The sequence below is a fragment of the Crocodylus porosus genome, unplaced genomic scaffold (genome assembly GCF_001723895.1).
Source record: "Crocodylus porosus isolate Cpor-Errol unplaced genomic scaffold, CroPor_comp1, whole genome shotgun sequence".
NCBI classification, from domain to species: domain Eukaryota; kingdom Metazoa; phylum Chordata; order Crocodylia; family Crocodylidae; genus Crocodylus; species Crocodylus porosus.
Window position 1 is genome coordinate 235,535 of NW_017728933.1, and position 22,553 is coordinate 258,087.

Sequence of the window (22,553 nt, forward strand, 5' to 3'; positions counted from 1 at the left end):
GTGATCCCCTACTGCCCAACGTGAAGGGCAGCTTAGTTGTTTCATGCTTCTCATAAATGTCTGGAGGCTGTACATGCCAATATTAACATGCTGCCCCAACAAGCCACATTCTCACTCAGTTGCATGAACTTAGTTTTTCTGTGGGGTTGCAAATTGTACATCAAAACAACTCTGTAAGGTGATGATCAATTGGAAGCATCTGGCAACAGAAGTAGTGAGTGCTTGCGGAAGGAAATGCCGCTTGTCACTGATGCAGATCAGCCATTTAAGTCGGTTCTGTCAAAGCATCTTGGAATCAGTCTTCAGTACAGTGGTCGTGGCTGTGTAAAGAAATATAAATGGCTCAAAGTTGAGGAGTAACCTCTGAATGTGTTTGGAGGGAACATCCCTGCATTCCTGGCATTACAGTCAGAAAAGAAAGGTAATCATGAATTGGGATGTCATGACCTTAAATGCTGGAGGCTGCAAGTGAGGGAGGAGCAGTGGAAATGTCATGTTCGTTCTCTCCAGTGACCGGCAGCCGGCCCTGTGGAGTGACCCAGCACGTGGCAGTTCTCCTGTTCTCGGGAAAAACGGGTTATAAAATTCAGCACGTGACACGGCACTGAGTCCAGGGCTAGGGCGGCCAGCTCCGTTTGAATCTATTCTGGGGTTTCCAGACTGCCAGCGTGCCCACAACAACACAGATGTGCCCATGGACCCGTGTATGTCTGTTATGGATTATGGAGCAGAAGCTATGTCAGGAAGGCAGCCGCCTGTGACACTGTAAAAATCCACTGGGCTACTGTACAAATCAGATTCAACATTGAACGCTGATTTTAATGAACGCCCTATAATGTCTCCTCTGGGAGACTCTCAGCATCTCCCGGAGGTTGGCAGGCCTAGGCCGCAGGCGCTGGCTCGCAGACCCAGGGCAGGACGGCGCCCGGCGCCCTGGTGCGCCGCGTCAGGGACGAGGTGGCGGGGCAGTGGAGTAAGGGCACACGTGGGCGCAGGGGCGGCTGCAGAGGTTGCCGGGCAGGCGGGTGAGGGGCAGGGCGTGTGCCCCCAGCCAGGGCACGCCCGAGCCCGCCTCCCCGCGTCCTGCAGGGCTGGAACCGTTGGGGCGGCCCAGCCCCCGGCCCAGGCGCTGCGGCAGTTCCCACCGCCGCCAGCAGGGGGAGCGCGTTTTTCAGCCAGGCGCCGCCGGGCAGCCCGCGCGGGGTCCTCGCGCGCCGGCTCCCCCCTCCCCCTCCGGAGCCAAGATGGCGGCGGTGCGGTGGGTGCGGGCTGTGGGGCTGGGCGGCCGGTAGGTGACCGCGACCCCGGGCAGGTCAGGGGTAACCTTCCTGCTGCTGCCTGGGCCCGGGTCCTCCCCGGGTTCGAGGCCGCCCCCGGAGAGACCCGCCCCGCGGAGCCTGGTGGCTTCGCCGCTCCGCCTCCCCGGCCTGAGGGGAGCGGCGCCCGCATGCGCCGGGCCCCTGCGTCAGCGAGCCGGCTCCGCGCCCCGGGTGGCTCGTGACTGCCCTCCTCTGCCTACTGGGCGAAACGGCTCGTGCCCGGGGAAAGAGCTGGGAGGGCAGGAGGTTTCTGACCCCATCGGAGTCTCTAGTTTTACCTTGTACTTACCGAGTGAATTGCGTCGGCGCACCTAACACTGCGCGACACTGTCCGGTTCCCTTGGGAGGAGCTCAGTCCGGCTGAAAATCAGCGCTGCACCTTGCCCTGCCTTTTGCCTGACTTAAAATCTGGGTCTCTGCTCACACCTGGCAGCTACACATCAGCATTTGCACCCCCGTCCAGGGGTGTGCACAGGTGCACCTGCGCACGGATGGGGGACTGGTGTGCAGACACCAGCATTTGTGTTGCTGTCCTTATTTGCCCCAGCAGCCCCGCTCATCTAATGTGCAGATCACCGGAGTGGTGGTGGGAGTGGAAAGGAAAAAATAAAATCAGGCCCACTGAGCTAAATCCATCCTTCTGTCTCTTCAAGTTGGTTCCCTCCAGTCACGTCTTCCATGCCACATTTCTTTTTGCGAGGAGACTGGGCAGCACCGGTTTCTAGCTCTGACTGACCTGTTTTACCAGCAGTGCTCTGTTTTGCTGGCCAGTTCTGCACCTGGCTGCTTGGTCACTGAGAGAGCCAGGGGGAGAAAAGACTGAAAAATCAGTTCCCTTCTTCTCTAGGAGATGGGGGTTAGGGGGAGAATAATCCAGCATTTGATTTTCTAGCCTGCATGAACCCTTCTCCATATTTTTTCCAAGAAAGAGTAAAGTATAAATCAGTTGCTGAAATGCATTGATACTATGGGCAGGTAAAATTCTCTCTTTTTTTTTTTTTTTTTTTGAGGGATGAGAGCTGTTCAATCTTAGTTGGGCCCCTTTCATTAAAATAATTATTTTCCACCAGGTTCTGTTATACCACATTCAGAGATATTCACATGACAGCTAAACAGCCCCTCTGCCAAGCTGTACAGAAGAAATCATTTCTTCCATTACCAGTGTTTCATAATACAGGTAAAAATTATTTTTGTCCTGAAACAGTTGACTAGCTGTCTTGTGGGATTCATGTCTTGGACAGGTGAAGTAAGCAAGAAATCCCCTTGATTCTGAAATCTAAGTATTTGTGCAATACATGGGACAATTTGATGCAATGTTAGTTAAACCTGGTAAGTAGAGCTTGAAGTCAGGACATGCATACTGCATTCCACCCTGCATTGATTGCATCAGTAGATTACCAGGCTAATCTAGTGCTCAGTAAAGCATCATCGCTTACATGTGCGCAAGATTTACTGTGCAGTAAATTAGGCTAATGTGCATCTTGCTAGTACCAAGAAATACAGGTACTAGATTAACTGCACATTAGTTACTGTGCAGTAGCACATGTATAGACCATGGCAGAATGCCATCTCTGTCTCTCCCCAAACTATCAGGCAGATGCTTAATCTGACAATTTGGTTACTGTGGTCACTGCAGAGGGTAGATACCTCTGGCCCCATCAGCTTCAGGTAACCCTGAGTTGTAACCTGAGTTGGGTACATTCCTGAGGGACGGGGAAATCTGCTCTCTCTGCCTGCATGACTGGCCTCACACACCTGGGTGCGGGCTTAAACTCCCTATTGTTCTAAGCAATGGGAGGGGGCTAGAGACCCTGCCAGTCTACCTGGCAACCAGGGATGCATTTAAAATTGGTTGGCTGGCAGCCAACAGCTACTGGCCTTCATTGGATCAGGTAAATGAAATCATAAGGTCTATATAAGTTAAGTTCTGCCCAGGAGGTGAGGCGGGCTGGCTGGCTGGTGTGGTAGCCATGATGAGAACTCTCAGAGAAGCTGGATCTTCTGAAACTTGCTCTCTTCTTTGACACTTGTGGTCAGTGAACTGCTTGGCTCCAGAGGGATTCTCCACCTGCCTCTGGATGATACTTGTGAGTAAGCTTCTTGAGATCTAACTAGATATATAGCTTGCAGTAACTTGGGTGCATGATCAAAGGCTGCCATGCCACTGTTTGCTCTAAGGTATTTCTATGATATTGCTCTACCCGGTACCCTATTCCAAACCTACTCCTGGTAACCAATAAAGTTCTCCTCTGTACCTAGCAAGGGAGACTTATTGGGAGAGGGTCTAGATTATGACTTGCAGTCCCCTTGGTTCGCCTGACTAAGGGAGACCACTATTTGTGCTTCAGACTGAGGGAAGCACCCCAAGTTCTTGCAGCAAGTCAAGTACCCTCAAGTACTACTAGGCCTGTGTTTCCCAGGGGGCATGTGTCAAGATCAGTCCAGACCCTGGGTTGTGGTGGCGTTATCCCCAGGCTTGCAGGTGTTCAGAAAGGGAGTTGGCTGGACATGAGGCATTCCCAGGGAGGTACTCGGAGCCTGGAAGGCGGTCGGGCACAGTGAGGTGGGTAGCTCAATGCAGCAGTACCCCCCACTGGCCTGCCACACAGACACTGACTGGGAGGGAGTGGGGAGCTCTCTGTCCCTGGTCCCAAGGCTGCTCGGCTCCCTGCAGGAACTGGGAGCTGAGCAGTGCTGGGACTGTGGACAGAAAGCTCCCCTATCCCTGTAGCAAGCAAAGCAAGGGGAAAGCTCAGGGCACTGCTGCTGCATGGCTACAGGGCATCACCCCAAACCAGTACCTCTGAGCCAGGCTGTGATCCTGAGCTCCACACGGCTGGGAGCTGTCCCTTCTTCTGAGATGGTTTCCTTCCCCTGCTCCCAGGAGCCCAGGCCTGAACCCTGGTGCCTCCTGCCAGCCTGGGGCTGTCACCAAGGGAGCCTGGAGCTCCCCTTGGCTGCTGCAGAGAGGCAGGAGCAGTCTTGGAATCAGTTGCTCCCAATGCAGGCGCACATGTAGACATATTCCTGGGTGCAGTTTACTGCACTTTATTTTAATCTGCAGTAACCTTAAAGTGCATTAATTAATAGCAAATTATCTCAATTGCTGAGGTACACAGAGAGTTTTAAAGATGAAAAGCAGTGTGTTTATGCTTTGATGTGTCATTAATTTATTTAAAGTCCTTATCAATGAAAGTTCACTCTGTTTAAGAGACCTCCTGCTACCCTGTGCCCTGTTTCAACAGCTGAGGTCAGTAAGACTGGAACTGCTCTGCTGACTTCCCAAAAATATAACCTTGTAAGGATGCTAAAGGCATGTTGGCCATCCAGAGATTGAGACTCGTGCATCCTCTCCCCCAACAGGTGTCTGACCACTGTATATTCATTTATCTAATTTTGAGGAAGTTTGCACTTCATTTTGGTCTTATCCTCTACCCAGTTCTCATTTCTTTTACCAGTTTTCTTAAGACACTATTGATTTTTACAAAAGACTGAATTGCTGTAAGTGTTCAGCATTTGACAATTGTTTTGGAGGAAAAGTACCATTATTACTTACACTTGCAGTTTAACTGATTACAGACTTTTATGAAACTGTTAAAAAGAAGGACAGTCTTTCATCTCTTTTCAGCCAGAAATACAAAGATCTCATTCTTTTAATGAGACAGAAGATTTAAGATATATTGTCTTACATGAAATTAGTTTGATCGAAGTTCAGTTCCCAGGAGGAAAAGCACAGACCCACTGAAATTGACCCTAACCTTTTAAAAGTTTTTAGAGAAGTAAGGCTGTCTGCACTATGAAGGCTTGAGCTACCATCTCACTGCTAGGCAGGGGTCAGAAACATTTGTGAAATGAGAGCAGAGCATTGCAGAGTTGTTTGGACTGTCACCAAGAAGGCTGTACTTGTTTGGGCAGATTATTTACTGTTCAGGTCTCTCAATTCAGCACCTTCCACTAACACTAAATGTCTCATGCATACCAGATTCCTATTACCTCCAAAAGTCACCCAATACAAGTCATCTGGAAAAGCATAAGCCAGAACTCCAGTTTACTGGATCAACTCTTCCAGGATTTCAGAAGCTCAGTGCAAAACTTATTCAGCAACCTTAGGGAGGGGGGTGGGGGTAAAAATCCCCTGTCCAGCAACTGCACCTGCTGAATGTGTTCAGCAACAACTCAGCCATGCTGTAGCAAAAGTCATTTTTTTCCTTATGTATGCAGGTGTCTGTTGTATAGGACTAATCACAAGTGGAGAAGTTATTTAAATGAGTCTTTTAGTTCCCTGTGCAACAATTTCTTCTTGATTCTGATTCTAGAGAGCCCCAACCTACCCAGCTGAAAAATCAGGGTTTTTTTTAAAGTGACATTTAATCAAGCAGCTGTGACTGAAAAGCTCTAGTCATTGGGCCGTTTGATGTGCTTATGCTAATATCCTTTCAAAGTCACTCTGCTGTTCTCATTTAATAAATGATTTTAGAGTATGTGAAGAAAGCGTCTACTGCCATGGTCAGGGAACTGAAGGAAGCAGTAGTACAGATACTCTGCATGTACTGCCACCTGCTGACCTTGAATAATAACAGATGCCAAGCACACTGGTTTAATTAATCAAGAACAGCTTTGGTTTGGGGGAAAACTCTTATCTTTTGTATTAGAAGGTCCCACATCAATATTACTGCATTTAGAAGTTTCAGTACACTAGAAGGTGAGATGTTGAGGTGCAGTGGATTGCCTTTTTTTATGGAGCAGAGGTTCCCAAACTTTTTCTTATTGCAGATTTACCAGCTGCCCATGTATCCCTACCAGCATACATTGTATAGTTCAACCCCTTAAATGCCAGTTCTTATTATAATGAAAATTAAATCTGCCCTTACAAAATTTCTCCTACATAGCCCTCAGACGTCTTGCGTACCCCCAGGGGGATACATGTACCAGAGTTTGGGAACCCCTGCTATAGAGCATTCTCAGTTGACACCATGCAGGTCCAGCATTGACAGTTTAGTCCTGTATTTTCACACTGAAGGCATTGTCCTTCCTGTTATAGTCACAGAGATTTTTCCTCTTGGATGCCTGTGGATGGAGATGCTAGACAAAGAGATTGGGTTTTATGTGTCGCATCAGGGATGTTTCTGGCACATCGGCATCGCTCATTCCCATTCTGTTCTCTATTTCATGAACCCCCCCCCCCCCCCAAAAAAAAAAAAAACAAAACCAACCCCACAAACAAACAAAAAACCAAAAACCCTGCAGACACAAATGAAAATCATTGTCCACATACCTTGTGATGATGTGAGTTAAAGTCAGATGGATTGTTAAGGTGCAGTAGCAATTTGTTGCTTTATAAATAGCCTGATTTATATGAGGAGTTGTAGGAGTTGACTAATATGAGGAGTTATAGTCAAAATTCATGTTTAGGAAGTGAAAATTTAAGTGCTTTTTGTTGCTTTAGTTATAAGAAAAAAAAAATTCAAATCTAAGTCCTGTGTTCTGCAAGTTAAATAGACTTGCTTCCTAAAAGTAAACCTACTGACTTCACTGGAGTTTTTAAGGAGTATTATTTGCTGAGGGTGATGAACTGGTTTAAGATGGTAGTAATTCATTGCAGGATTAGTAATGCAGGGAAAGAAGTGGGATTTTTATGATTAGAGAATGAAGTAGGGTTCTGTAGTTAACTGTGCCTTCTGCTTTCAGTGGGACATAGGCATGGCCCTTAATCTTCATTTATCTCCTTTTCTCCACAGGTCTATCCTTTGAGGTTGTTGGACAAAAGACACCATGAAAGTGTCTAGTCATTATTTTTATTCCAGTTCAGTTAACTGAGCAAAACTCAATTGATATAACATTTTAAAGTAAATAAACTTATAAAAGGGTTTGCCTTTACCAGGTGTTTGGAAATTTTGCTCGGATAAAATTTTTAAAGTCCGAAAGGTCCATGTCAGTAAGCTGGTTAAGGAGAATTGTGTGTTTGCCCAGAGAAACAATGCAAATTAGTGGGTTATGGTAACCTCTTCTCCAGAAGAAAGTGTTGCCATGCTCATTATCAGGTGATGTGTTCACTTCTACATGCTCTTCGTCTGACATGTTCTTTTTTAAGAAAGCTAGGGATGAGGGTGGCGGGGATGGAAAATGAAGACATTCTTAATACTACAATGCTAGTTAGCAAAATTACTTATACCCATCACCTAACTTCTAAGCAGGAGGGGATGTGATGATACAGGGGTTCTCTGGTACCTCAGCACAGACTGTGGAATAAAAGCCTAGATAAGAGAGATAAGCAAGGACTACCAGCTTTGCCTCACTGGAGGGTATTTGCTCTGTGCAGACCTATACTGACCATATGAGCAGGAAATAAAATAGTGAAAAAGATGAGCAGGGGGGTACAGCTCTGCTGATCTATCATCTCTAAGACTGAATGTGTATCGATGTGGATGCTTGAATGGAACTTGCTACACCATGTTTGTCTTTTGCTACACATTGGTCTTTTATTTTCAGTGACTCTCTGCTGGGATAAATGAGAGGATCTCTGAACTGAGTTGCTTAAGTTACTTATCTTTTGATCCCATTTTTTTCCTGCTTCCTTTCCAGTTCGATGCATGTTTATTCAGACTCAGGACACTCCAAACCCAAACAGTGTGAAGTTTATTCCAGGGAAACAAGTGTTGGAGTCGAGGACCATGGAATTCTCAACACCAGCTGCAGCATTTTGCTCACCATTAGCAAGGTACGTTCAAGCACATAAGAATTTGTTCTATAGTCCCCATATGGACATTTTGAGCAGAAACTGAAAAATGAAGGGCAGGTCAGCTGTATGTCTGGACTTGATGCTGCTTCTCTTGCACAGTAGCCAGAAGTCCTATAAACGACCATTGCCTCAACTAACATATTAAGGTTTCTACGCTGTGCACATCAACAGAGTAATTTGGTACCTTGTGATCTACTTCATGATTCTGATTAGGCAGTGTTTTGTTGCAACCTCGGGTGCTGAGCCAGCCCAGTCTTGCTCATGTGACTAGCCCTCCCATAAGTCATGCATCTTCAGAGTGTAATGACACAGGCCTCCTATGGAAATAAACATCACAGTGGAAGCAACATACTAGTTTCATCTCATTTTGAGTCTGTGAACTTTTCAAGGCATTGCCTTTTTCTTTTTTACAACCTAGATGTGTTGTAAACAGGCCAGTGAACAGGTGAGTTTCGTTTGGCATTTTCTTTTCCCTCCACCCTTGGCCTTGTTCACATGCAATCCTCTGTAAAGGCATGTAGGGCACAAAGCATAAAAGATTTTTAGAGGTGCATCGATATAGTGATTCCATGTTGGATTGGCACCAGTTAAATTAAAATTAACATCATTGGCTATCAGTTTTTTTTTTTTGGCCAGGTAGCTAATAATGTCATAGATTAATATAATTAATTATACCTTCTGGCTGGAGCCTGTGGATGCCACATGCAAGTGCACAGCCGCACACACATGGCCAGGAATGCAGCCGGGCAGCATGAAGAGCAGTGGCCTGTAGATAAGTCTATGGAGGGGAGAAAGTGCAGGAGAGGTGGGAAGTGGGGGCAGCTCCCTGCTGCTGTGTGCACCTCCCTCAGATTTGTGTGTGGGGCAGATGCAGGTTGCCCACTTCAGGCTTGGGGCTCCCTGCTCTGCTACTTTTCACTTGGGAGCCTCACACTGGCTGCGCATCCCCTGTCCTCCCGGCGGCAGTGGGGGCAGTGAGTTGTCCCTTCCACTGCTGGGTGGGCAGGGGACACATGGCCAATGCGGAGCTCCTGGGGCAAAGGCAGCAAAGTAGAGAGCCCTGAGCTCACAGTGGGCAGCCCGCTTCCGCCCTTACCCCACTTGGCTCCACTCTGGTTAAAAGCATTCCCACACTTAAAAATGGAAGTAGTGGTGCTTGAACTAAAGCTTATTTGGCGAGCTTTAGTTCAAGCGGCCCTGCTGCCATTTTTAAGCGCTGGGAACCTGATCCCCTGGATGAGACACCTGCTGCTCTGTCCCGCTCCCCACCCTGGCCCTGGGTCCCATTTACCACCTTGGCTGGGCAGCACCCCCAGCCCCTGCCCCACTCCCTTACTGTGGAGGCCTTGATCTTCCCCCAACACCTCTTCCCTCTTCTATGTTCCTTCTCATCCACAGACTTACCTGCAGGGCGCTGCTCTCCACACTGCCCAGCTGCATTCCTGTAAATTGGTTATTAGATTGGTATCGGTTGATATGGCTGGTTAGTAATAGACTGTCGGTATCGGCCAAGAAAATCTTTATTGTTGCACCCCCAGAAGAACTTTTATATTGTGGTGTTGAATACAGCAAGTTGTGCAACCAGGGCCTGGGCAAACAAAAAGCATCAAAGACCAGGCTGGGTCAAGAGATAGTTGACTTCTCAGAGCATCGCTGGAGATCTACAAGAGCTCTGGGTTGCCTAGACCTTTCTTCTTCCTTTGCCTGCCTTAAAATAGGGGAAGTTGCTGGTCAGTTGTTACTAGCTAGCCAGCTGGGAATTCAGGATAAGGTAGAATCTCTTTGCTGTGGGGGGGCTTAGGCAGATCCTGTTCATTTACTGGTAGATGCAGTGGAGGTGGCAGACTTGGAGAAAATGTCACTCTGTAAAGACTTATGTCCTGGGTTCAAGGCTGCTGTCCTGATACCTAGATTTCCTCCATAATGTATAAGAATTGGGTTCCTGAGACTGGGTTTTATAACTCTTGCCAGTGAGGATTTAGGAATGGAGTAGAAGCTGTCTTTTCTGTTCCAGCATAACTGCTGAAGGATGAGGAGGAGCAGAAGATCGCAGTTCTCAGGTTTTGTAGTTCAATGCCTTTTGCTTCAGCTCAGGAACACACATTTTTCCAAGGAAATTACATCAACTAACAGGGCCAGCTGTGGAAAGAGTGTTTCACAGTTTTGGATGCGTTAGAGGGTTCTTGCATCCTCGCTATGTTTTGTTAAGGAATGTTTTCAGTCCACTAGTCTACCAAGCAACATTTAACTGCTGTGGTATTTTAAACTACGCATAGCTTACAAAGCTGTATTTTTAATGTTTGAAAATGTTCCTGTTATTTTTTGGAAAGTTCCTATTCTCAGTATTTCTCATCATCATGCACATATGTATCTGTGGGAGAGGTCTCATTTAGCGGTTGCCTTCCTCTCTGTCAGGCATTTCTCCCTTTCATCTGTTTGAACTATTGGAAATACATTTTGTCTCTCTTTTCAGTAGGGTTACTACAATCTTTTGTGTAAAAATGCTTGATTTAGCTCCTGGCAATTCTAAACAGAGTATTTTTTTATCTTACCAGCAACCAGATCCAAATGTGGTAAACCATCTCACAATTTTTACTTACAATGCTGAGGCGATTAGAATTAAATATCCTTTATTACTGATATGAGTGAAACATTTTAACATAAGATTTGATTTTATTGTCTCGGTTGTGGATCTGTGTACAACAATATTATAGATTTATGTCTTGATTTACTACTGTATTCATATTAGTAGTGTTTTTATGTTTGTTGGTGACCGCTATTTTTAGTATAATATTTGTAGTTTGGTTACTTTGTTTGAACTTATTTATATTATGGTTTGTATGTGTGTTATGTTGTCTTTGGGAGCATAGCATTTAGCCAAAATCCTTAATAAATTGAATTGAACTGATGACATGAGTCATTCAGTCCATCATTTGAGAATTAAGGTTTTATAGATTTAAGCTGACTGCTTTCTGTGGCCACGAAGAGCAAATGCAAGTGTTTAAGGCAGACTTTTAAACACTCCTTCAGTTTATCTAATTGAAACCCTTTAAAACTGTGGTCTTGTTTCTTGTGGGGGTCACATAGTTCTGCTTAAACAAACCTGCAGGACTCTGCAGCTCTAGGTAAAAACAGAAGCACCTCTGCTTTAGTGGAGTCCCTTGCTAGATTCCTTTAATGGCTTTTTAAAGTGATTATTTTGGTCTAGAATGTATAGTTATGGGGGCGGAAAAAAACAGTTGCGATTCATAAGCATCTTTCTGTAGGCATTTGTGCCTGCAGGCTTCATTTTTGTATGATTTAACGTTTTTTTGACAGACAGTTATTCAGGATTGAAGGGGTTAAAAGTGTCTTCTTTGGGCCTGACTTCATCACAATCACAAAGGTAAGCCAAAAAAAAGAGATTTTCATGCTCTAAAATATGAACTAAGACTTCTGCAATCTGCAAGGAGAGATAAGGAAGCCAGACACCTTGCAGATTCTTCTCTGGCTTGCATAGCAAACACTAGAACTATAACCTGCTCTTAAAGTGCCCTAAAAATATTCACTGCAGAGATTAAATTTATCTCAGCTTAATCTCTGTACAAAGTGAAACATAATTACCATAAAGTTCTGACGTGTGCTGCGTTCCAGCTAGAGCTGCTGAGAATTGCCTACTGGGTTAGAGTAATCAGAGCTACTGAAGACTCCATGAACTGCTGTTTTAGGTGCTCAGCACATTTTAGTTGTTTTGTACAGTCCAAAAAGTTAGATCAGTAATTATCATCGGTAGCCCTTTTCATCCAGATCTGAATGAATGAAGCCTCACTTTTTATAGCTGGATGACTTGAATCATAGGTTAAGCAAATTGCCTGCACTCACATACTGAGTTAATTAGAGGTGCACTGCTAATCGTTCATATGGTATCAGCACCAATAAAAGGAAAATTGACATTATTGGCAATTGGCTATTTTTGGCTGATGTGGCTGATAATGTTACTGATAAATGCTGCGTGCACGCACGCAGCCACAGCACACATGGCCAGGAATGAAGCCTGGCAGCTTGGAGAGCAGTGGCTGGGCAGTAAGTCTGGGGGAAGGGGTGTGGGGGAGGGAAGGGACATGGAGGGGGGCAGATTGAGGCTCCCACCGTGAGGGAGTGAGTGGGGCTGGGACAGGGCGTGGGACAGAGCCGGCAGTTCATCTGGAAGGGGTGCAGGGTGGTTCCCTGCACCCCCAGGGGAGGCATGGGGGCATGTGCCCTCCTAGATCTGTGTGCAGGGCAAGGGCAGGCTGCCTCAGCATGCTTGGGGCCAGTGCCAGCCTCTTCCTGGTGGCTGTGCTCGGGGCAGGCAGTGGTAGCACTGGGAGGGTGGCTGTGGGCGGGGGGAGGGTGTCTGTGGTGAATTTTGGGGTGGCTCCCCTCCCAGTGCCACCCATCCCACCCTGTCCAGCTTGAGCACAGCCACTAGGAAGAGGCTGGAGCAGCCCTGGCCCCAAGCATGCAGCGGCAGACCACCCTTGCACATGCACAGATTGTGGGGAGGGGGGCACATGCCCCCTATGCCTGCCCTGGGATTATGTGCAGCTCCCCACAGATGAGCTGTCAGCTCCATCTTGCACCCTGCCTCAACCCAGCTGTGCAACACCTGCCCCAGCCCCACTCCCTTACCACGGGGGCCTTGATCTCCACCCCTACCCCCCTCCTTCCCCTCAACAGACTTACCAGCTGGACAGTGCTTTCCCAGCTGCCCAGCTGAACATCAGCAATCAGTAGGTATCAGTGGATATGGCTGGTCAGTAATCAGCTCTTGGTATCTGCCCAGAAAATCTTTATTGGTGCACCCCTAGAGTTAATGATAGAACAAGAAATATATCTGGGTTGGTATTTGTTGTGACATGACAAAGGCACAAACTATTGTGAATACAGCCTGTAACGTTTTACTCCTGAACAAAATCCTTTCCTTCTGGAGCTCTAGAACAGGGGTTCCTAAACTGTGGTACACGTACTCCTGGAGGGTATGCAAGATAAATTGTGTAATGGCAAATTTAATTTTCATTGTAATAATAATGGGCATTTAAGGGGGTTAAAATATAAAATATATGCTGGTAGGGGTATGTCGGTAGCTGGTAAATCTGAAAGCGGATCTGCAATAAGATAAAGCTTGTGGACCTCTGCTCTAGAAGGAGCTCTGTTAACTGTTAAGGAGTAGTGAAGCTCATATTGTTCTAACCTAGATACTAGAAAGCAACAAAATTGCATGTACAGGCCCATGCTACAAATGATGGTGGTCCATGTGAGTTTGAGCAAGTGCTTTATGTATTGCATTGTATTTCCCCAGACATATAAACTATTGTACTGTTGTGAACACAGAGCTGCATCAGACAGACAAACAGATGGAGCACTGTGTCATTTATGGGACAACAAATGGGATACCAATAGTGAATGCAACCAAAACAAAAACAGGTTCCAAAAGCAGTTTGTTTGCAGAGCAAAATCATAGCAAAACATCTGCAATCGTTATCTTTTCTTTTCTTCTTAAGCTGCTTTGTTTTTTGCCTAGCAGTTGATGGGCAGGCAATGTAAGGAAATACTTAAATCCAACCAAAGCAACCGAGTTATTGATAATTTTAAATATAAACATTTATATATCAGACTGGGCTTTCCACTAATACTCTGCAAGATGTCTTCAAGATGGGAAAAAGCCTGGTGTAACGTTTAACTTTATAATGAGACAAAAACAGTATCTTTGTTTTTTCTTAAATTGTTTATAGGAGAGTGAAGTCCTGGATTGGAACTTACTGAAACCAGATATTTATGCAACTATAATGGATTTCTTTGCCTCTGGCTTACCTGTAGTTACTGAAGAGGCACCTCATACAGATACAGGTAAATGAAGAACTGGTATGCCTTATGTGCTCGTAGATCCTTGGCTAATGGGTTTGGTTTATTACATTCAGACTCCATGAAATTGCCTTACAAAGCAGCATGTGAGAAAAGTATAACTCAACTACATTAAGGAACTGAGATGTGACACATTTTGTGCCTACATTAAGAGGGTGTGCTGGTAGCCCATCTGTTGCCTTCAGTGGTTTCTTAAACCTGCTATCTAGGGAATTGCCTACAGCATCGCTTAAAATATCACTTGCTATTTAAGTGATGTAGGAACATTGTGGGTGATGTTTTTGTTTGACTGAAAAGATGTTTCTGAAACCTAAGATCTGTGATATTTGAGTCCTTGTGTGAGTGTCTGAAAGTCGAAGCCCATTTCTGCTTTCAAGTATCTTCAGAAGAAAGTTTGAATACATTTAAAAAGACAATACTAGGTTAAAAGCTTACAGGCATCTAATTTCTTTCTCACATAACCATTTTACACTTACCAAGGACTTGTATATATGTTTGTGATCCTTATGTGACCCATGCTGTAATTAGTAATAGCCATGTCGGTTTCATGGTTTCATAGTAGCTAGAGTCGGAAGGGAATGAGGTTGAATGAGACTGTCTTCTAAAATAAGCCAGATGTTATTTAAATTTCAGGTTTTTGATTTTTGCTTTATCTGCTAGTAAAATAGGCCCCTTCTAAATGTGAGATTCCAATGGTCTTGTTCCTTATTGTCTCTACTGTTTTTTCTTTTAATAGTCAAATTAACTTCATTATTTTAATCTGAAATAAAGAGGCCTTAATGTTTCTGTAAGGAAAACTAGCTGACTCATAAGTGTACTACAGTTGGAAGCCTTAATCTTTTATTTTTTTCCCCTAAAGATGCTATTGGGAAGATGACTAAGGGAATTAGTGAGCCAGCCAAATAATGTTGGTTGTGATTTATTGTGAGGTGCTGAGACTATTTTTGCATCTCTGTAGTTGATCTTGGTCATAAATATTTTTGAAGAGCTTGTGCACAAAAGCCCTGAGAAATCCTGCATTTTCCCTGCCCCTGTTGACTTTAACTCCATGGCTGATCCTGAAGAAAGTTACTTTGGGCCAGATGCAGGGGCCATGCAGATAAATTTGAGAGGGTCTGAGGTAGTATAACAAATGCTGTCAGGCTGTGGTTATCCACAAGTGCTTATCCCATGCTGCTAGTTGCTTTTTTCCTACTTCCTCAACATCTGAAGCAGCACCAGCCCTATCTGTCAAAGCCTTTGTCTGTACTGTAAGAGCAATGCACTGCCATGATTTCTGTCAGTGAGGATTCCCAGGTGTAATGTACATGTTGTAATTTGAACCCATTTAGATTTAGCTCTGTCTTCAGCTTTCAGAATCATCTCTGTGTATTCTCAGTTTGCCTTATTCAGACTTTTGTCATGTAAACTGAGTATCATTCTGGCATGTATTGTGAATCATAAGAAAGGGTCTGTCAGTATTTTGATTTGCACATTTTTCCCCTCTCCAGCTCCTTCGGAGGAAGATGACGAAGTTGTATTAATGATTAAGGAACTGCTGGATACTAGAATAAGGTAACTGTAAATGTTGCTGGTTTGAGTATTGTCACGTAGCAGATACCTTGGGTGACATTGGAGAGGTGCAGGACTGTGTGTATTTGGCATTACACAAGGTAACAGAGCAGTACGGGCCTTTTGGTGCTGGCCCAATCTAAATGGTAAATAAAGATCTTTGCCTCTCTAGTACACATTCTGCACTATTTTTTCTTTTATATACATTTGCTTTATTTCTTCCTTCTTGCTTTTCTGAGTTTCAGAACCATGTAAGACTTTGTCTAGAAAGGGGAGGTTAAACTCCATGTCATGTCAGACTGAGCGTGAGAAAAAGTCACGAGCACAAGTCGTTTGGCGGTCTGAGGTTCAGTGAATTTGTATCATTGCATTTTGCAGCTGTATCTGTGTTTTGACTCTCCTTGAATGTAGAATCAGGTGATTAATAATGCAGCCTTTAGAACAGGTATCAGACAGAGTGCGTGGTTTTTCTAGTGCATATTTTTAGGTTCTTTTACTGCCTCAACTGAAAAGAATAAAAAAAATGTGGATGTGGAGAAGTGCTTGATGGATCTCAAAAGTCCTCTCCTAAAGGACAACAGTGTCTCTCCCGAATCACAAGTCCCAAAAGCAGACACTCAATCATATCATATGGAGCTGATTGAATTTGTCCTGAAGATGTAGTCTCTCAGGTTTGGGGTTTTTTTAAAATAATTTCTAAAAATATTCCTTTCATAAATATTTTTAAAATATTGGGAGGATATCACAGAACTGAAGGAGTGACAGTCAACTCATCTCTTAAAAATGGGGAAGATAAGCAGAAAGGAATTGGAAGATTTTATCTGAATGTAAGGAATACATGCATCTTATATAATAATGGTTTGAAAGGCAGCATTAAATGAGTCCCAGTGTTGTCAAGTAGTCACTTAAAACCCTGCGGTATGGTAGCTTGAACATTCACAGGTACGTCTTTTATAATCGCCATAATCTCTTTTAAAACGTAGTCCTTTGTTCAAGAGGCGATTGAAGAGAACATTCACAGCAATATATCTTACTGCTTGTGTCAGTATCATGACCGAAGTTTCCAGGATCTGTGTGTAAGCCAGTGGCATGTACAGAGTATTCAGTGTTTACACTGAAAAATATACCCAAAGAAATTAAAAAGCCTAGGGGAAAGGGGAAAAAAAGAGATCTGAATTGTAGAACAGCATGTTTTCAAATGACAGCAAACAAATTCTCAATCATACACATTATATTTACTGGTTTTCGGGAACTGAGGTGGCTGATTGGGCCAAGTTCCTGATATTAATACATAGGATTCATTCATGTGCTGTTCCATTAGGAATGTAGTTCTCAAAACAGTTATTCTGGAAATTAGTATAAAGAGCTTCTGTTCAAGCGACTCAATGATTTTTAGTTTGGCGTCTGAAAAAGCATTGCTATGGGGATGCAGTTGTAATGTTGCTCATTCTTTAGTTGTGAAAAGAGACCAGGTTGGGAAAATATTACAGGTTGGGAATATTTTAGTAGTACTAGGTGTCCTCCTCATCTTGCTGGATTAGGCTCTTAAGGCGTTTATAGATGTGTGGGAGTGGGGGTGCTTTAATTAGAGCAGCTCTGAGAGTGCATCACGTATATTGCGTCCCTGCACTGAAAAATGGCAGCAGGGGAGCTTTAACTAAAGCTCACTGAACTAGCTTTAGTTAAAGCACCCCCATTGCCATTTTTCAGTGCAGAAACACTGATGCATGTGAGGCTGGAGTCCGCTGGATCATGGTAATTACCATGCTCCAGCAGGCTCAGTCAGTCTGCTCTGGATTAATTGAGTCTGCTCCAATGCACTGTAATTATAGCACGTCCGAGCAGCCTCTCTGCATGTGTACAGGTGCCCTTAAGTACTTTGGGATTATCTTCCTTGCTGAATATATAAGAAACAACATGTATTCAAAACTATCCAGAACATGAGTCATTATTCCCTGTACTACTACCTTCAGTTTGCCATAACCTCTAATGTAGAGAAGACATTTTTCAGAAAGGAATACTCTACAGTTTTTCAAAGACAGCCTTAATGTTATGCAGACAAACAGCTGTAGGGATGGTAACTAAAATCTATGCTGTTGGAGTGTCCTGAAAGGGATGATGGTTTATCATAGGATTCATCTGTGGTTTCATTGTCTTGGTAGCTAGTGTAGTATAATAAAATAGGATTCCTCAGTAGTTTTGGTGTTGTAAAATTCTAGGTATGCCATTTTCAACCCCACAGGCATCTCGGTCTCTATATTCATATGACTTTGCCAGTTACAAAGATGCTGCTCACTTACAACTGAACCTTGCTCTCTTCTTTTGCTAGGTATTTGCCATTAACTTCTGCTTACTAGCAGAATGCAAGTCTGCAAACTTAGCATTGGGTTGGATGGCTTTTGGGTTATAGAGGCTTTTTCTTCCATGTCACTGGCCCAGAGCAAGAGTTGCGTAAAGCTGTTAGTATCAGATGACTCATTGTTGCTACATGAAGTGCATTGGTATGAATCTGAGACCAGCACCCAGAGAACAAGTGTCTTCATTGCTAGACGCATCAGAATTGCCAAATCTGCTCAGAGCATCCAAGGAACAAATGAGAATTGGAGACAGAAAGCTGATTTTTCCAGGTCAGCGAAGAGGTATGTTAGCCTGGCACAATAAGAGGAACCTGGCACTGCCATTGTATTCCGCGTAGAGAGAGAAAGAATTGGTTACTTGAGCTGTCAATCTTTTAGGAGCATTAAAAGAACTCTTAAACACTTCTAGAGCAAAAATTACTGATACAATTAATATTTTGTTTCCTCAGGCCAACAGTGCAGGAGGATGGCGGCGATGTCATATACAAAGGATTTGAAGATGGGATTGTGCAGCTAAAATTGCAGGGGTCGTGCACGAGCTGTCCTAGTTCTATCATAACGCTGAAGAACGGAATACAGAACATGCTACAGTTCTATATTCCTGAAGTAGAAGGTGTGGAACAGGTACTTGCAGACAGGAGAACAGAAGGGCTTTTAAAAAAAACAATTAAACTGAGGCACAGTTTTACTTGACTAATTTAAATGACAATGTATGTCTATACTGCTATCTATGATTAATGCAGAAATACCTGTAGTACTAGGTATATTAATAGCTACAGCAAGTCATTTTCTGTCTCTCTCTAAATTTAATGGAAGTAAAGTTTCACTTCCATGCAGCCTAGATGATTTTAAAATGTCTCCATGCATTCTGCAAAACCCATCCAAGGAGAGAGAAAAGAATCTGACTCTGGGACCACAAATCAACCTAGAATGGGAAGATTTTTACTAAATTACTGTACTGAGTAGAATGGAGAATAATTAAATTGAAACATGAGAACTCTGCCTTCTCTTGTATTGGCAAGGCAGTTCCAATTTGTGTTTGGATAAAATTAAAAAAAGCCTAATCCCTGTTTTCCCCCTGTAGGTAGAATTGCATCTCTTTTTTTTCTTCATTTGTGCATGTATTGTATAAAACCCACATTTGGTAATGTTTTTGGTCCGTAACAGTACACATGAAGTTAATTCGTTTTCCTTTTTGATGACACAGTTTTAAATTATTTAGTTCTAGTCCCAAAAACATGATTGGATTTTAAAACTGGGACTCCCTGAGCTGTTTTGTCTTTGTTGGTTAATGTTAGCTTTGTATCTTAGGGACTTTTTCCTCATAGGTTTTGGTTTTGGTTTTTTTATAACTTGGCTTAGTATGTTTTAAAATAAGCCTTTGCCCCCGAGAAAGCAAATTCAGGTGCATCTGGTACAGTTTAGCAGTTGTTCTAATTGCTTTCATAACCACTTGGCCAGCCCCTTAGGATTACACGGGATTCTTTTTTTTTCAATCAAGTCTGCTCATGTCATTTTGATGGAAGTGGCTTGTTCTTTTCATGCGACCATTGCTGTTCGGTGATGTAGTGTGAAGGCAGCTCCTACTGATTCCTAAGAAGTAAGCTGTAAAATCAGGTTAATACAATCTAGTGTGTCTGAATAACAGATGTAACCTCAAGCATTTCTTAAGGTCCTGTGTCATGCTAGAGGAGCAAAATTGAAAGTGTTCACCTTAGCAACTCTTGGGTTTTGGTTTCAGGTGGTTGATGATGATGAAGTGGAGAAAGGAGCAAACTCTACCTGAGTTGCAGCATCTTCCTGTGGGAGTGTGTAAACTAGCCACGTTCCAAGAAGCAACAACATTTCTCATTCTCTTCTTTAGAAAATAGTTGAACCTGGTCATTGAAAAAGTCTTCCATCATATAAAGATAATACTATGGCTGATCCAGTTACAAGGTCACTTTCAAAAGAGAGTATCTTTCTTCTTCTGTGGACTTTGTTAACTGTCTTGTATGGTTTCTTAAGAAACAAATGAAAGGCATTTAAAAGGATTGTTTGTCTAGCTACTTCTGTTTCATACCAAAGTCTCAAGACTAAGGATGAAAATCAGTTTTGTTCTTTAGCGTGTTCATGTGTACACATGCGTGCACACACGATTGCCCTATCTGCTGTATGGGTTTTAGAATGATCTGCAGTCTTAAAGGTCAGAGTTAAATATTACATATTATGAAGAAAATTACTTGTTTCATTGTTCATTATCACTGAATTCTGACTGCAGTTGAACCTAATAATCAAAGGTTTAATTACAGAAGACACGATATTGTTAAAACATAACAATATACCTAAGTTTAGTGAGAGTTACTCACTTCTTCCCCAACACTACTCAAACAGCAGCAATGAAAGCAAATATGATTAGTTATGGATCTGGACTATCTGCTAAGAAAATTATATCATTAAAAAATTTGATTAGAAACTGCTACTTTGAACCCTTGATATCTGGAGACCCTAATGCACTCCTCAATAACTAAAATTATCCAGCAGATACTAGCACTTTGTTGAAACTTGCAGCAAATTCCTTCTCCATATGTTTGAGCATCAAGAGGATCACATTGTGCTTAGGGCAAAAAACCAACATATGTACTTTAGCAAAGAGAATAAGTGTGTTTACTTATTCTGTATCCTGTTTGTTCATTCTGCAGCTGATAGTATAATTTGGCTGCTCTGGGTGAGGAAAACCATGGCAGAACCAACCGTACTTCAGCTGGTTTGAGAAACACTGAGAGTATCAAAAAGGAAAATATTTATTGAGAACCCTGTGACTCGTGTTTGAACAGCAACACAGCCACGTATTATTTCTGTATGTAGTGCTGCATAACCTGTTCCCAGTACCCAGCCTGAGCTGGTGGTTTTGGCTGTTTGGAATACAGGCTCTTTTCCGTGTTCCCACAACTGAGCAGCTGCATGCTCAGTACTTGGGCTTCTTGTAACAGTTTACAGTCTTTATTCTCGCCACAAGCAGGAGTTCATTGCCTGTTGAACCTTTCTTCCTCCTCAGAGTTGTAGCCTTACAGGAAGCTTTCACTGAGCAGGGAATGTGTACCCCTCACCCAACTCTGAAATTCTGTCTCTTTATTGCTTAGTTTGCAGAAGAACTAGAGGAGATTTGTTGCAAGCAGAGCTCCCTTGGGAGGACAGGGTTTGGGGCAGACCTGAGGAAAGTGATCTTGAATGTTCATTATCCAGGAGCTGAGGTTTCTTTAGAAAAAATGCACATCTGATTTACTAATCCAGTTTTTTTCAGAAACTAAGCATGTTCCTATGTATTGCTGAATGTCCAAGAGGACATTTTAAGTATATGGTGATACTGAGGACCAAATCTCCACTGGTGTAACTGCAGAGTCCCTAAAACCCTGTGAATTAAACCATCAGGAATATGGCCCATAGTACACAAAAGCAGTGTGTGGTACAATGGACTTCATAATTTGTTCAGCTGTTGATAAATATTTAACAGAACAGCTATTTGACTCCCCCAGTGATAGTAATGTTTTATAACTCAGACAGGATTTTGAGATTGGAATTATGCCATCTTTTTTCCCCTGACCCATTTAGTAAACAGCACCTGATCTTGATAATGTATTTATGACAAAAGTATCCTTATGGCAGATCCATCTGCTTTACAAGGGATCAGTTTGTGTGCACAGTAATATTTTCAGTCTCAAAATGGCTGGTTGTGTCCTGGTTTGTGAAAAATGGGCTTTTTGGGGGGCTTAATTTGCAATTTTGTGTCCATCTCTATAAACTTTGAAATACTCTGATGCTAAGCACCAGCTGTGTTGCTGTGAGTTAAATAAAATGTGTGGCCTCTGTGTTTTGGGTGTTACAGTCAATATTTTTCAATGTAGTTAGGCAACATTAACCTAATTCATTTACAAGAAGGTTTCAATTTTCCTTTGCTGTGAACATATCAGTATTGACGACTGTGGAAACAGCTCCCATATTTATCTACTCTCACAGAAGTGCAAGATTGGAATTGGGACTTGAATATTTTGCACATAAAGCATTTTATAACTGAAGATTCAAAAAGATGCGTGAAACCCCTATCTTGTGGTTGAAACACTGGCCTGGGATTCAAAAGATACGAATGTAAATTACGGGTGAGCCACAGATTTCTTGTGCGAGTTTGAATATCTTGCACTCTGTCTCAGTTCCCTGAGATTTTTTTTTCTCTGAATAAAAGTGAATCTGTGTAGGAAAACAGAGGCATTCAGGTGCTACTGTAATAAAAGTAACTATAATATTCTGTTGATCTTTGGATCGATCAGTTAGCATACAGAAAAGATGTTACTTGTCCAGTTTAGGCACCCAGTCAATAACAGACCTTACACATGCACAGTACAGTCCTGATATATGCAGCACCCTAAATGAAAAAATCAACCACCTTTAGATTTATGTGGAAAACTATTATCAATGTATTAAATCGAATAAAACCTTTAAAAAAAATCTCACATGACAGCATAACAGTGACTGCATTACTAAGTGCTGAATACATGCAGAACAAGGATACATCTGCAAGAGGCTTATCTAAATTATACATTATCCATGTCTTTATTGATCAGGAATACCTTCTGATTACACGTGAGCTAAAAGTTGGTAAAATTAGTGATTCATGATTGAGAGTCTCAGTTTGGAGCTTCTGAGCTTTGCAGAAAAGTAACAAGGGTC

At 43.1% G+C, this 22,553-nt stretch overlaps 1 protein-coding gene across 5 annotated transcripts; it reads left to right on the top strand.

Annotated features, from left to right (window-relative positions):
* The first annotated feature begins 1,205 nt into the window (after window positions 1–1,205).
* Window positions 1,206–22,128, top strand: NFU1 (NFU1 iron-sulfur cluster scaffold). 5 transcript variants are annotated; one of them, XM_019545933.1, is made up of 8 exons: window positions 1,206–1,288; window positions 2,390–2,496; window positions 7,902–8,037; window positions 11,377–11,443; window positions 13,812–13,926; window positions 15,432–15,495; window positions 18,299–18,473; window positions 20,972–22,128. In XM_019545933.1, exons 1-8 carry the CDS (start codon window positions 1,245–1,247, stop codon window positions 21,107–21,109), a joined length of 846 nt encoding a protein of 281 aa, XP_019401478.1. In that variant the 5' UTR covers window positions 1,206–1,244; the 3' UTR covers window positions 21,110–22,128. The 5 variants fall into 5 exon arrangements, with proteins under 5 accessions (XP_019401478.1, XP_019401479.1, XP_019401482.1 ...); XM_019545934.1 differs by lacking the exon at window positions 20,972–22,128 and adding an exon at window positions 19,591–20,452; XM_019545936.1 differs by lacking the exons at window positions 1,206–1,288; window positions 11,377–11,443 and adding an exon at window positions 7,058–7,360 and having other exon boundaries at window positions 2,410–2,496.
* Window positions 22,129–22,553: the final 425 nt, after the last annotated feature.

Excerpts from the sequence above, each read along its gene's own strand:
- NFU1 (XM_019545933.1), top strand. The coding sequence starts at position 1,245 with ATGGCGGCGGTGCGGTGGGTGCGGGCTGTGGGGCTGGGCGGCCG. Across the intron at positions 8,038-11,376 it reads TTTTGCTCACCATTAGCAAG|ACAGTTATTCAGGATTGAAG; the intron begins GTACGTTCAAGC and ends TTTTTTTGACAG. Across the intron at positions 15,496-18,298 it reads CTGCTGGATACTAGAATAAG|GCCAACAGTGCAGGAGGATG; the intron begins GTAACTGTAAAT and ends TTGTTTCCTCAG.